This window comes from Panulirus ornatus, chromosome 34 (assembly GCF_036320965.1).
Source record: "Panulirus ornatus isolate Po-2019 chromosome 34, ASM3632096v1, whole genome shotgun sequence".
NCBI classification, from domain to species: domain Eukaryota; kingdom Metazoa; phylum Arthropoda; class Malacostraca; order Decapoda; family Palinuridae; genus Panulirus; species Panulirus ornatus.
In genome coordinates, this window is record NC_092257.1 from 13,450,820 (window position 1) to 13,464,713 (window position 13,894).

Sequence of the window (13,894 nt, forward strand, 5' to 3'; positions counted from 1 at the left end):
AATGGCAAGGTTTCCTCTCACTGACCCCTGACAAAAGTTTTGACCCTCATCCCATCATCTGATCCGACAGCTGCCTGCGTCTGATGTCCCTCTTGGCCATTCTTCTCTCAGACAGAGCTTCTGGCTCGCCTCTCCCTCTTCCTCCTCCTCCTCCTCCTCCTCCTCCTCTTTCTCCTCCTCTTTCTCCTCCTCCTCCTCCTCCTTATCACCTTCTGTACTTCCTTCATCATTTCCGGTTGTCTCCTATCATTTCTTTCATATCAGACCTCTCTACTCCTATTCACTCATTGTCACATTTCATCTTTCCCTACCGTCCCTTCTTCCCCTCATCTTTCTCCTTTCCTCTTCTAGCTACTTGTGCTCCCTCTTATCATCATCTTCATTACTCATCTTTTTTCACGTCTTTTTCACCCTGGGTTATGATCTTAACTAAACTTTGAGCCAAGATACAGAAGTTCCAACTTTGGGTTTAAAAAGTTCCTGAACTCCTGAGTCTTATACGGTTCTCCTTACCGTTAAGGAAGAGGTCATCCAGGTGAGGCCTTGAACAAGTCCTGCTGCCAATTGGGCTTCGGAAAAAAAAAGATATTCCAATTCGCTGAGCTAACACGTTCCGTCTGCTCATGCTGTAACAATAACCGTCTCTCGAACACGCAAACTCCTCCGTTCACTGGGGGCACTCACGCCCTTCGTCCTTTTGGGTCAAATCTCCCACCGTCTCTTGAACCCAAAGCTCCTTCCAGTCCCTTGTGTTACACATGCTACGTCTCTTGAACCCAAAGCTCCTTCCAATCCCTTGTGTTACACAAGCTACGTCTCTTGAACCCACGAGATCCGTCTCAGTGATTCACAACACCCGTCTCTTAGATTCACCTCTTCCGTCTCTTCAGTCTACAGGTTCCCATTTCTTGGAAACACAGCTTCGACGACCGGTTTGGTTTTTCACTTCCATCTCCTCATCCATAAGGTCACAGGCCCACAACATTTCATTGTGTGAACTCGAAAATCTCGACCCGTGAGTTCGGAAAGAGCTAACTTCGAGGCTCCGAGTCAAATGCCTTTATCCTTGAGTTCAAACTTAACCAACCATGAGTTCACGAATCAAATACTTGACCAATGAAGTTCACAAGACTCGTTCATTTAACTTGTAAAGACAGAGACTTCGAGACAAACTTTGTTCAACGGGCATACAAAACATTGTAAGTATATGGGCAAGCTCCCCTCGCAAGGGATAGGAGATTCCAACCCTCGATCTCAGCTCAGAGGACCAAGTCTTCTGCGAGCTCAGAATCTGTCCATTAGCAGGAAGACCCACATCTCAGAGCTCAAACCTTTCTGTTACTCGATTTTGGACTTTTACTTGTGTTGAGGACAGAGGAACCCCCCCCCCCCCCCCTCTCTCTCTCTCTCTCTCTCTCTCTCTCTCTCTCTCTCTCTCTCTCTATCTCTCTCCCTTGGCCTGCCAAGTCCTCTCACAAGGACATCCATCCTCCCCTTCCCCATCCCGCTGATAACTTGGGTTTCATCTCATCACACTCACACCCAAGTTCTGTCCCTCCTCAACTCAAGTCCTGGCCACTTGAACTCAAGAGTTCCATTCCACGACCCCTTGATTGAGAGTCCCGTTCCGTGTATTCCCCAAATCCCTTCCGTTCCGTGGCCCTAAAAGCTCCCTTTCCGTGACGGGGAAAAAGAAAAAAGGTTCTAGTTTTATATCCCAGTAGGACTTCTCCCTCCTTGATCCTAAACTGCCCTTAACTTGGCTTGCAAAATTCATCCCTCACACCGTATCCTCCATTCCTCAAAACCTCCATGCATGATTCGTCTTCTTGCCTGACAAGGTCACCATTTTGAAAATAAATTCCCCAACCCACCTCTGTCCATCTTGACAACACCTGGACAATCTACCACTCGTGGTCCGTCCTCAGACCACAGGGTCCGCAAAGTCTCCTATTTCTGACCCTACAGCATCTCTCCTCCCTCTCCATTCCCCTGCCTTGATCCTCCTCTTCACTCGAATGGCTTCAGGTGGCTCCCCCCTCCCCTCCTACCCATTCCCTTTCCCTTCCCCCTTCCCCTTCCTTACCTTCGCCTTTATAAAAGATTCTTTTACCCCCTTCCTTCCTTCCCCCCCATTCCTTCCTTCTCCCCTACCCCCTCCCCAAGTCTTCGCAATCTACTGCTAAATTAATTTTGGAGAACTCATCCCATTTTCGCCTTGATAAAAGTGAAGCCGAGGTAGTTGGATCTGTCTCCTAATAGGATTCCTAAATATCTTTTCATTAAGTCCATTACGCTCTGTGGGTCTCATCAAAATCACCTACAATTTTCTTTTTCTCTCCTCCTTTTAAGTAAGAGATGAATCCACAAATCCTCAGATGTGTGTGTGTGTGTGTGTGTGTGTGTGTGTGTGTTCATCTTGTGTTACGGTGTTTCAAAGATGAAAAAAAAAAAAGAACACGATGGGTTCCTACTTTAGAATCTTCGTTTTTTTTTTTCTAACAGGATTAATGTTCGATTTAATGTTACGTTGGAAGAAAATGTGTAACGTATGAGGAACTTCGTACCCTATGGGAAATTGTCGTGCCTTCGTTCAACATTTATATACCATACCTTATGTCTCAAAATACTTTGCTTTGAAATATCTATCCATCTATCTCTCTCTCTCTCTCTCTCTCTCTCTCTCTCTCTCTCTCTCTCTCTCTCTCTCTCTCTCTATATATATATATATATATATATATATATATATATATGTATATATATATATTGGTAGGCCAATGGCAGTAAGATAAAACCTCAGTAGTAGGAAGGTACAGGTATGGTTGTAGAGAAATAGTGACATGCGGGTTAGCCAATGTATAACGGTAGGGAGACTGAAAGTTGTAGTGGGTTAGGGAAGGGTAGAAATGTAGAGGTGGTATAGAAAGAGATGTAACTGTAGTACAAGAAATGTACGAGACCATATCATCGGTAGGGAGACGAAGGCGTTGTGGAACACAATGCAGAATTTCCCCAGAGAGAGAGAGAGAGAGAGAGAGAGAGAGAGAGAGAGAGAGAGAGAGAGAGAGAGAGAGAGAGAGAGAGAGAGAGAGAGAGAGAGATCAAGCACGGAGAGTGGGCCTGAAACAGCAGCAGGAATAGTGGGATTGATCACCGTGCTTATTATAAGGTTTGGGAGGCGCAGGTGTGAGCGAGGGAGGGGAGGGACGGGTTATACAAAGACCACTGTGTATATTGGGCTTTGATTAACTTAATTACCCGGCGTCGGTTCCTCGCTATAGAGCAATGTCTCTCGGTAGGATATGATTCACAATAGAGCCTATCTCTCCCTATTCGCGCCATCTCTCATTACTAAGCTGCTGCTAACAATAAGGTCTCATCCCTGACAGGTGGTGTCATCTCTCATTACAAGCTACTGATTATAGTATAGTTGTAAAGAGTCTGGTAGCAAGCACGTTGAGATGGGAGTGTATTGCGAGTCCTTTTGTTTCATTATGAAGGTGTTGAATGCTTGTGTTGCTCAGGTAACTGTTATGTATGCTGAAGCTCGTATCGTCTATAGCTTTGTATCGTAAGCTTTGGATGGCCAGGCAGGTGAGGCGTAGTTTAGGGTGGAGCGGATGAATTGCTTATGAGGATACGAATGGATTCTTTTTCCTGCCCTAATCTGATGTCGGTAGATGTTTCAAGAGCAAGTAATGATCATAACTGTGATGTGGCTGAATGTCATATGTGTTATGCATGTGACGCCTAGTCTGGTTGCTCATTTGCCATTGGAGTAGATGGAAGTGGGAGGAATTTGGGGGTTATGGTCTAATTGTGTGATGCAATGCTGCATGCTGCTGTTATCTATGTAATATTAGGATGCTTGTGATGCAGACTTTGGGGTAATGCGGTGCTGACCCTTTGGAAAGTAAATCCCTCCTATACCCTCTCCAGGAGGTCCCTACTTGACCTCTCCGACAATAAGAAGTCAAGAGCATAACCCGAAAAACAATCTTCAATCAAAGATCATTCAGTCAAGGCAACGTTAATTAAGGAGCGTTGAATACCTAGAGGAAATTTCATACCTTTCGTGGACGAGGCCATCTACGTCCTCATACTCGGGAACACAATCACACGAAAGTCCATTGTGGTTGTGTGACTCCTCAAACTGTGCAGACTGTGATTTATGGACATTATAAGGTAAACACACTTAGGGATATGACATCACTTATCCCTAACCTTTTCTTCATATATATACTTACACTTTAGAGCCACTTACATTACACTTAATCACACTTTATATCCACCGGTAACGACTATAGCTCACCAGACACTTAGGCAATGCGACCTTCACTTGGCAAACGCTGGCGTCGAACTAAGGAAGTGTGTTTTGCCATCTAGTGCCACATCGGTGGGGGAGAGAGAGAGAGAGAGAGAGAGAGAGAGAGAGAGAGAGAGAGAGAGAGAGAGAGAGAGAGAGAGAGAGAGAGAGAGAGAGAGAGAGAGAGAGAGAGAGAGAGTTGAGTGTTTGCCAACATCTTGGTGATCTTGGCCACCTCCCGCACTTAAGTGTGTTATGTTTGTGGTTGTGAGGGTGTTCTGTGTTCCTTGGCCAGTCAGGGAGTGTTTGCGTAGGTGTTCGGTTCTCAAAGTCTGTCTCAGGGTGGAGGAGACATAGAGAGTGGAGGGGACACACAGAGTGGAGGAGACACTGAGAGTAGTGGAGGAAGCGTTACTGTGCCTGTGTGTTTTTTTTTTTTTTTTGCTTGCATGCACAAGGTGAGGGTGTATGTTAAGGAAAGAATGAAAAAGGAAAAGACAGAAGAAAAAAGATAGAAAAAAGGAAAGAAAAAGAAGAGGAAGAGGGAGAAGGGGAAATAGAAAGAAGTGGAAGAAGGAAAAGGCAAGAAAGAAATGGCCAATCAACTCATTTGAGCCGATTTTTTTACACTTACGTTTTTTGGGGTTGTCTGGGACGTCGAGGTGGCTCACATTTTCGTACGATCCGAAGCAGGGGACGGACTGGGAGTGCAGGAGGAGGCCCACAGGCCGGAACATCTCCGCCACAGGGGACACGGCCTTGACGGGTCGTCCTCCAGAACGTCCTCCTCCACGACTATCCTCACCACCACCAGGTCGGAGGCCCCTGAGGACCCGCCTCCTGCCTCCCCCGGCACCTCCACCACCGCTCCGCCCTCCACCAGGATAGGAGTCGACGGAAGCCGAAGACTTCTTCAGGTCCAAGTGGAGTGCCGGGGAAGACGTCGAGTCCTTGGTATCCGTAATTTTGAGGCTTGGGGGATCAGTGAACACCTATCAATTTTTTTCTGTGGAAGGAGGAGATCGCCCAGTCTCCTAAGAGCCTCCACAACTCTTAAGACTTTTAAAACACTGTTGTCTAAAGGTATTTGTTTACATGTCTCCGTTTTCTAGTCTCTGGTCTTGGTTTCGTCGGAGGTTTAATTTCCATCGAGCCATTGAAGGGGGTGGAATTTCAAACCACCTCTTCCATGGCAGGATGTAGAAGGATTAGGCCTTTGTAAATCGACCCCATCGCTTCCAAAGGGAATTTGCTACCACAGGGTTGACTTTAAAATCACTACTTTACACTTATTTCTAGTCATACTGCGGTATAAGTGTCCGTTAGCGGTCTTACTTTAAAAAAAAAAAGGTCTTACTTAAAAAAGGTTATAAGTAGGTTGTATGTCCAGACCACGTCACATCCTGTGTCACGGTTTCCATTCATTTTTCCATCAACAATCTTCTACTTCTGTCCATGGACGGTGTCACATCCAATGCTGAATGCAGAAATCTCGTGTCCAGAGTCAAAATCAACTTTTTCTATCTTTGGAGTCTGTTTCTCCCCGACTTCCCCTGGACACAGAGTAATTAAATAATCGTAACTTCGCCAGATGTTATCTAAACTCTGGAAAAACTCTGGCATTTAGTTTCCCCATTATTCCCAAGTAATCCCAGAGCTAGAGTTTTAGGACTGTCACTGACCTTTCTGTTTCTTTTCTTTTTCATCTGAAATAAACACACTTTTCTCGTATCTGCGAGGAAGGGAGACATCCCAGTGTTGGTTACATATTCACACAGTGAGGGAGGAGACTCAACCTGGATTGCAGGGGAACAACGCCTTCGTGGTGGTTTCACCCAGGTCCTAACAGGGAGGGATGTAAGGTTTACAAGGATTTCCCCAACTCCTGTGTAGACAGGAGTCCAGCCCAGATCTGTACATTTATATCAAGGTATTCTCAAGAATTTAACGAGAATATATGGATTTATAAAGATCCACCCAATGCAGTTCGTACATCATCAATATCTTCGATACTCAGTTCTATTCAACAACACTGGACCCCATCCCAGTTGAACCACTCTTAACTACTTCTAATTTCTTCGTAGAATTGAAGAGTTTACCCGAACCTCACACCTTGGCAATCTTTACTGACCCCCAATAAGCACAATACAGCCGCCATCCCAACACAGCTGTAGGCACCATCCCACCAAACACACAAACAAACAAACACACACACACACCTATGAAATTACAGCCCCCCAGACATACACGAGTTATACTTTCCCATTTTTATCCTAGAGATAACCCATCCCTACGACACTTAAACCACCAATTAATCATATCTAAGAACCCTTCATACCCACGATGCAACTGCCACAACGAAGGCACCGTATACCTGCTGACCAGTTGCCATATAAACTCTCTCTCTCTCTCTCTCTCTCTCTCTCTCTCTCTCTCTCTCTCTCTCTCTCTCTCTCTCTCTCTCTCTCTCTCTCTCTCTCTCCATAAATGCACACACACAGCATCAACACACTTTATGATATACAGTCCAGCCCAGAAGACGTGGCCTTAGCCCGAAAAATCAGATAAAACAGACGTTAACTCTCTGGACTATTATGATACCATATCAACTGATTGGCCCAGGTTCTCACACGTAGATCCAAAACTGATCTTATTATGTATGGTAATGAAGTTGATTATCAACAGTGGAACCAAAATATGATTAACGAACTTGGGTACGACGTGGTGGTTGGAGGGAAATAGTGAACAGGTGAGGAATTTTTTGTATGTACGTCGGATGTCGGGGAAATGGGAGAGATCATGTGTGCAGCAAAAGAGGGAGGGATAGGATATGAGTGTTTGATGATTTAGGGAGTGACTGGCGACTGAGGGAGTGACTGGTAACTGAGAGAGTGACTGGCGACTGAGGGAGTAACTGGTGACTGAGGGAGTGGCTGGTGACTGAGGGAATGACTGGTGACTGAAGGAGTGGTTGATGACTGAGAAACAACTGATGATAGAGAGACTGTGTGGTTAATGGGGAAATAGTGACGGTGCGACACTTGAACATGAGGGTACGACCCTTAAGCACGATGATACAACCCTTAAGCACGACGGTACGACCCTTAAGCACGACGGCACGACCATTAAGCAAGACGGTACGAGCATAATGACCCTCCCTTCGACCTTACTCTTTATAGAACCATATCAAAAGGTGAAGTCATCGTACCGTCATGCTCCTAAAAAAAAAAAAGGGGTCGTGCAGTTGTGCTCAGAGAAAAGTCGTACCGTCCGTGCCCAAAAGGGTCGGCTTATAGCCCTTGTCAACACCACCATCTTCCCACATCAGGATCACCTTCTCCCGACAGTAAGACTCGACGCCTTAGAACGACAGCTATGAAATGGCGCGAAGTGGAAGAAGTCGCTCTTAATTAGCACTCAATAAATCCTTCGACTAAGCCTCGTTCTCACGGGATATTAGCTACTTGAAGTGAAACACGAGAGACATTCAGGGGTTTGTTTATGATGGTACGTTTCTCTCTCTCTCTCTCTCTCTCTCTCTCTCTCTCTCTCTCTATATATATATATATATATATATATATATATATATATATATATATATATATATATACATGCAGATGATGTCGGAGGCTGTAGGAGTTCTTTTATCTTATACTGAAGCAAAACGGATTCGATACCTGTTCGAAAATGGGTTCGGATCGAGAGCGACCTGCTTTCCCTAGACGTTGGGTACAGCACGGCGACAATGAGCCAGACGTAATTAATTTCACTAGACACACATATACATAATTACGTTCACACAACCATAACATTACAACCTTACGAGGACGAATATAAACACTAGATACAACCCGAAGGCGAAGGGCTGGCACGTAGGTGAACCAACGTTACTAAAATGAATCAAATAATGAAGCATGTGGCTTCGTGGAAGCAGTTTCCATCATCTCCTGATGAAACATCTGAAGTGGGGTGTGCACCCCCTACTTCCTCTCTACCAGCTCCTGCTAGGCTGCCAATAGGGTCGCTAATGAGAAAGGTGTTCGGAAGAGATTCTTTGACCTCGTCTTTCCTACGCTCTTTTCTTTTTCTTTTAATTTTACCTCTCATTTCTCTCTCTTTCTTTCTCCATTCTAGCAAGGCTCTTGCGCTACGCCTCGGGGAGCTAGCTGTGAGGGGTTTTACCTGCACCTCTTCCTCCTCCTCCTATTACTACTACTACTACTACTTACGTGAACTGCGACCTTTTAACTTTAAGAGCTGTGTTTCCAACAAAGGCAGCACCCACCGCTGTGTTAGTTTTAAGCGCTCTGCTTTCACCCTAGATTGCTATGTTTCCTCTTATGATTCTCCCTTTCACCGCGTCGTAGCTTACGATGATGCCATGTTACCTGTGGTGCAACGTTTGAAAAGAAAGAGATGGTCTATTCATGATGCAATGTTACTCTTTAGAGGAAGGTAATCGGTTTGTCCATGAAGGTGATTGTGCCTTACCCTAAAGCTGTATAGACGGGAGAATGTATGAATAGAACACACACACTGAGAAGCAGTAACTTGATCCTCTCCAGACAGTAGAGGCAAAGTCAGACACACCAGTAGCTTGGAAATGCTTCAACGAGTAGCGTGAAGCGAGGATGGAAAACCAAACGACAAGAAAACCAAACGACAAGAGCTTTTAACCGGATGGATATCTCTGTCGTGCTATGGGAGACAGGATCAGAGACTGTGCATAAAAAGAGAAAATAAAACTGAAGTGGAAATGATAAATGTATGAGGTCTGTGCTCAACTCATACCGTCACCCACGCCAAGGCCCAACAAGATTTTAGACCTAAACAAGTGACCTCGTTTATTAGCCAATAACCTTTGACCGTAATAAATGAAAGATATTAGGGAAGGGGGAAAGTGGGGCTGGTCATTTCTTCCTCCAACTATCTATCAACCTGAGTGGAATCAAAAGCCTTACGTCTCATTTGATTCTCCTGGACTCCCCTCTCTTCAACCAACCGAGCCTGTCCTCTCTCTCTCTCTCTCTCTCTCTCTCTCTCTCTCTCTCTCTCTCTCTCTCTCTCTCTCTCTCTCTCTCTCTCTCTGTTCTCTAAGGCTTGGGCCAGCAGTACAGGTCTGTCCGCTGCTTCCCACAGCTTGCGTGTAGGGACCGACCACTCGAGGATTGGCCGTTACGTTACCTTCTATCTTTTCACCTCGACCAGCTAAGACGTGGAATTCCCACTCCTACTTTCGTCTTTCCTTCCTCCTATAATCCTGTCACCTTTAGGAGTCAGGTCTACAAACACCTACTGACCCTGGATTAATTTCTAACCTTTTTTTTTCCTTTCTCTTTCAGTTCATTCACTCCATCCTCGGCCCTTGACTGGGGCATGTTTGACTATGTCGGCCACTATAGGTAAAAAACGTGTTCAAGACAGGATAAATATGACGGTTGGGTTGGGCTGATAATGTCTGTGATAGAATGATGAGGCTTAACGAACGTACACACCAACAGATGACCCCTTGTCTGTAACAAACATATTCCAGAGGTCAGATAAAGAGAGTTCCAGAAGAGGTGGAATCTCTAACGTATTTACATGAGTTGATATAACTTCCTTACCTCTATGATAAAAGACATAACCTATCCTCCAAGATAACAGAGTTTGATTCTCTAAGTTATCCCTGACTCCTCTTTTCCCACCATCCTTCTAGATAAAAGAGTTCGATTCGCTTTCTTACCACTAACCCCTCCTTTCCCACCATCTAGGTGCTTATTGATCAACACCAGGATGATCTAGAGATAAACTATGATATCGGAAGCTATTCCGACGCTCTATTTTTTTGCCCTTGAATGTCAGAAGCGCTTCTGATTCTCTCTCTAAACATCAGAAGCTTTTCTGGTCCCTGGCTTTAGTATCAGAAGCTCTCGTCGTCCTCTTCCACCACCACCGTCACCTGAGCGTGTGGGCAAGCCGTTCGCTGAGGCTGATTGATACTACAGCTCTGCGCCGAGTATAAATAACCTCCGAAATGGAGTTAATATTTACTGAAGTGGATAAATACACCCTACCCACCCACCCATTTTTTTTTGTGTTACTCTTCCGCTAAGGATGCCCAAGTCTACAGATTTATACTTAGTTATTATTTCCAAGATTTCTGCTACGATAGCTTTATTGGAAAGTATTAATAGGATGGCTTGTGTTACAGCATTTATGTTTTAGTTGTAAAATTCTGTATTCACGTACTGATCTGAGCTGTGACCTCCATCTAGGTGTGGACCTGCTGACCTGAGATACACATATCATCCAGGTGTTGACCTGAGATACACATATCATTCAGGTGTTGACCTGATAACCCGAGTTAGAGCCGCTACCAGAGAGCTATGGTTCAGGGCGGTCGATGCTGGTATCAGGTCAGACAAGGTCAGAGGTCGCTTGCGTGTGTCTCCCTAGGGCGACAGGGGTCGAATGGGAGGTTTATCCTCACCAAAAAAAACCCAGCAGTTCTGCCTGCCTCGCAACGTGTACACCTGACTGGTGGGGAGAACTGGGGCTTCGTGTCGGATGTGCAAGGCAGCCTTAAATGAGCAGTGTGGTGTGGTGTTGTGTGGGTCGCATGTTGCACCTCACTAACACCACAGCGTCTCTGTTCGTCTCTGTTCTCACAAGCTCATGGTAGGTCGAGGAGGTTTTCGCATCATCGTATCAGAGAGACAGAGCTGGTGGTGGCCATTTCTCCAACTGGGGATGCGAGTCGGCCAAACCACAGTGGTGGTGGTGGCGTTACAGAAGCGACCCTGAGCCCATGGTGAGGATTGTTTGACGTCTTCTGAGCGCCCTTCCTGCTCTGCAGGGAACGGATGAATCAAGTTACTCTCGTCGACATTCTGATGTCTCGTCCTCTAAGACCGGCACCGGAGGAGGAGGAGGAGGAGGAGGAGGAGGAGGAGGAGGAGGAGGAGGAGGAAGAGGAGGAAGAGTAAGAGGAGGAGTAGGAGGAGGAGGAAGAGGAGGAGATCTCCTCTCAGTCGTCCTTCGCTTGACTCACTGACCAAGCTCGCCTCTCTCTCTCTCTCTCTCTCTCTCTCTCTCTCTCTCTCTCTCTCTCTCTCTCTCTCTCTCTCTCTCTCTCCCCTCTGTTTTCACTGACAATCCCTCTTGTTGTCCGAAGAGTAAGAGGGGAATGCTTGGTGATGTAAAGGACAAACCATTGTCACTCACGTCCTTGACTGTGAATCCCAGGAAGGGCCTGTTAGAGTTACCTTTGCCCCAAGCGATATAGAAAAAAACCGATCCTCTGGTTCAATGAAGGGGTGATCCCCAGGAGTCCCTAAGATCCCTAGATGTCCCCCAGACTCCCTGTAACTCCCCAGGACTCCCAATAACTCCGCAAGACTCACCAGTACTCGGTCCTCTACAGTGTAGGGTGTCTCCATAAGCACCAACCTCTTCTGGATGCTTATAACCTACGTCATTCCTCGTGGTCCGTTCCACGGTTAACTTGTTCGTCTTACCTCGTGGTCCGTTCCACGGTTAACTTGTTCGTCTTACCTCGTGGTCCGTTCCACGGTTAACTTGTTCGTCTTTCCTCGTGGTCCGTTCCACGGTTAACTTGTTCGTCTTACCTCGTGGTCCGTTCCACGGTTAACTTGTTCGTCTTTCCTCGTGGTCCGTTCCACGGTTAACTTGTTCGTCTTTCCTCGTGGTCCGTTCCACGGTTAACTTGTTCGTCTTTCCTCGTGGTCCGTTCCACGGTTAACTTGTTCGTCTTACCTCGTGGTCCGTTCCACGGTTAACTTGTTCGTCTTTCCTCGTGGTCCGTTCCACGGTTAACCTGTACAGATCGTCTCACACTGCGGGGAATGCCGGATCGACGGGTTTACGATAACAGGCCACTCAGAACTGAGTTGGTATATGAATCCGTCATGATATTAGGTGCAACGCGACCTCGTATTAAGCATCACGCAAGCTACTGACAACGACGCAGTGGTCGGATGGATACGATAAGGAACGGTGAGGAATGGCACGTTCGTTCATGTAAGATATCTCGTATCTCTACGGAGTGTTTGGTCATCCTTGGTTCATCCAGTGGACATGGTTATCTTGACGGACTGAAGGATGTTCAGTGATGTATTGTAGTTAAGTTACAGTGATGCGCGTTATCTAGAATTGGTTTTGGTAACCACGAGGAAGAATGAAAGACGATAAATCCCGAGTGCAAAATGCACGAAAGTGTACTTGGGGCTTATCGCGTTTCAGTTTTCTGAGTTGAAGAAGACTCGAACCCATACACAATTCGGATTTCCAGGACCTCCAGGCGTTTCAGAACACCATAGACTCATAGACTTTAAGAAGGCTGTCGGTCAGGTGTACAGCCCTGAGGCACCAGTGCCTTTTCCCTCCCTAAGGATCCATCGGAACCGGAGGGCAAAATGCGATTCCGGAGTGAACCCTAAAGTTTGCGGAGAGGCTTCCGCTCCTGGCGAGTATTTTGGACTCTTGGAGAGATGAGAAGTGATGCAGGTTACTCCTAGAGGGCTTTCACGGGAGTCTGGCTGACTGAGGCAAGCTGGAAGCTCGCAGGCCACCAGTTGAATGAGGAGCGAAGGGAGGAGAGGACCACCATTTGGGTAGGGAACGAAGGGAGGTCGAGAACCACCATTAGCAACAGTAGAAGCCAACTCCCCTCATTATATCACGAGACGAAGAAGAGAAGAGATACAGTCGCTTCACAGACGAAGAAATTAGCTTCACAGTTCATAAGTCTGCCTCTATGATTTCTCTGATCATACATATATGATGCCACTTTAGGAGATCGACCTCTCCCTCAGAGCGAGAGAAGAAGGACGAGATTGGCCACTCCCTCTACAGGAGGTACGAGAGAGAGAGAGAGAGAGAGAGAGAGAGAGAGAGAGAGAGAGAGAGAGAGAGAGAGAGAGAGAGAGAGAGATGGGAAGAGAGAGAGAGAGAGAGAATCTGCCAACTCTCCCTCACCCTTAAAGACCCAAGGCCCTTCAGCGAAAGTCGGGTGGCATAGGTAATGAACCTGTGAGGAGAACAAACACAGGTCCCAACGTTATTCCAAAACTCCCGCAGACGACGTGTTCGCAGACGACGTGTTCGCAGACGACGTGTTCGCAGACGGACGGAGGGAGCTGGTCCAACTCTCCTGAGGGTGGGCCACAAGATCTATATGTTATATATGAATATTTAAAGACAGAAGTTCAATCTCTTTCTCGAGGAATATTCTTCCGAGAAACCAAGATCGGGGAGCAGATATTTTATATTCTCTTAAAAGAAAATGAAAGTATATGTCTTTGCGTTTCAGTAAACATTGTTTTTTTTCCAAAAACTGTACAGCAATGCCACTGGAGAATTAGATGCTAAATCTTAAGTTTTTATAGACGCATTAACACCATTCAGAGCCATTAAGGGTCTGACTACCTCTCACTTAACTAACTAAATCCTTTATGAAGGCACACACATATACAAAGATAGACAGACCTAGAGAGAGAGAGAGAGAGAGAGAGAGAGAGAGAGAGAGAGAGAGAGAGAGAGAGAGAGAGAGAGAGAGAGAGAGAGAGATTCTCATACTATCAAAGA

The 13,894-nt window shown here is 46.1% G+C and overlaps 1 protein-coding gene across 6 annotated transcripts in view; it reads right to left on the reverse strand.

Moving 5' to 3' along the window:
* Nucleotides 1-13,894, reverse strand: part of LOC139759876 (uncharacterized) — a 406,891-nt gene that overhangs the window by 194,870 nt on the left and 198,127 nt on the right. Inside the window, exon 1 of one of the 6 annotated variants that reach the window (XM_071682401.1) lies at nt 4,941-6,039. The exons of the other annotated variants lie outside the window; for them this stretch is intronic. Within the exon in view, the coding sequence (XP_071538502.1) occupies nt 4,941-5,043 (103 nt within the window). The 5' untranslated portion in view covers nt 5,044-6,039. Of the gene's footprint in view, nt 1-4,940; nt 6,040-13,894 lie in introns of those variants that run through there. 6 annotated transcript variants of the gene reach the window in all.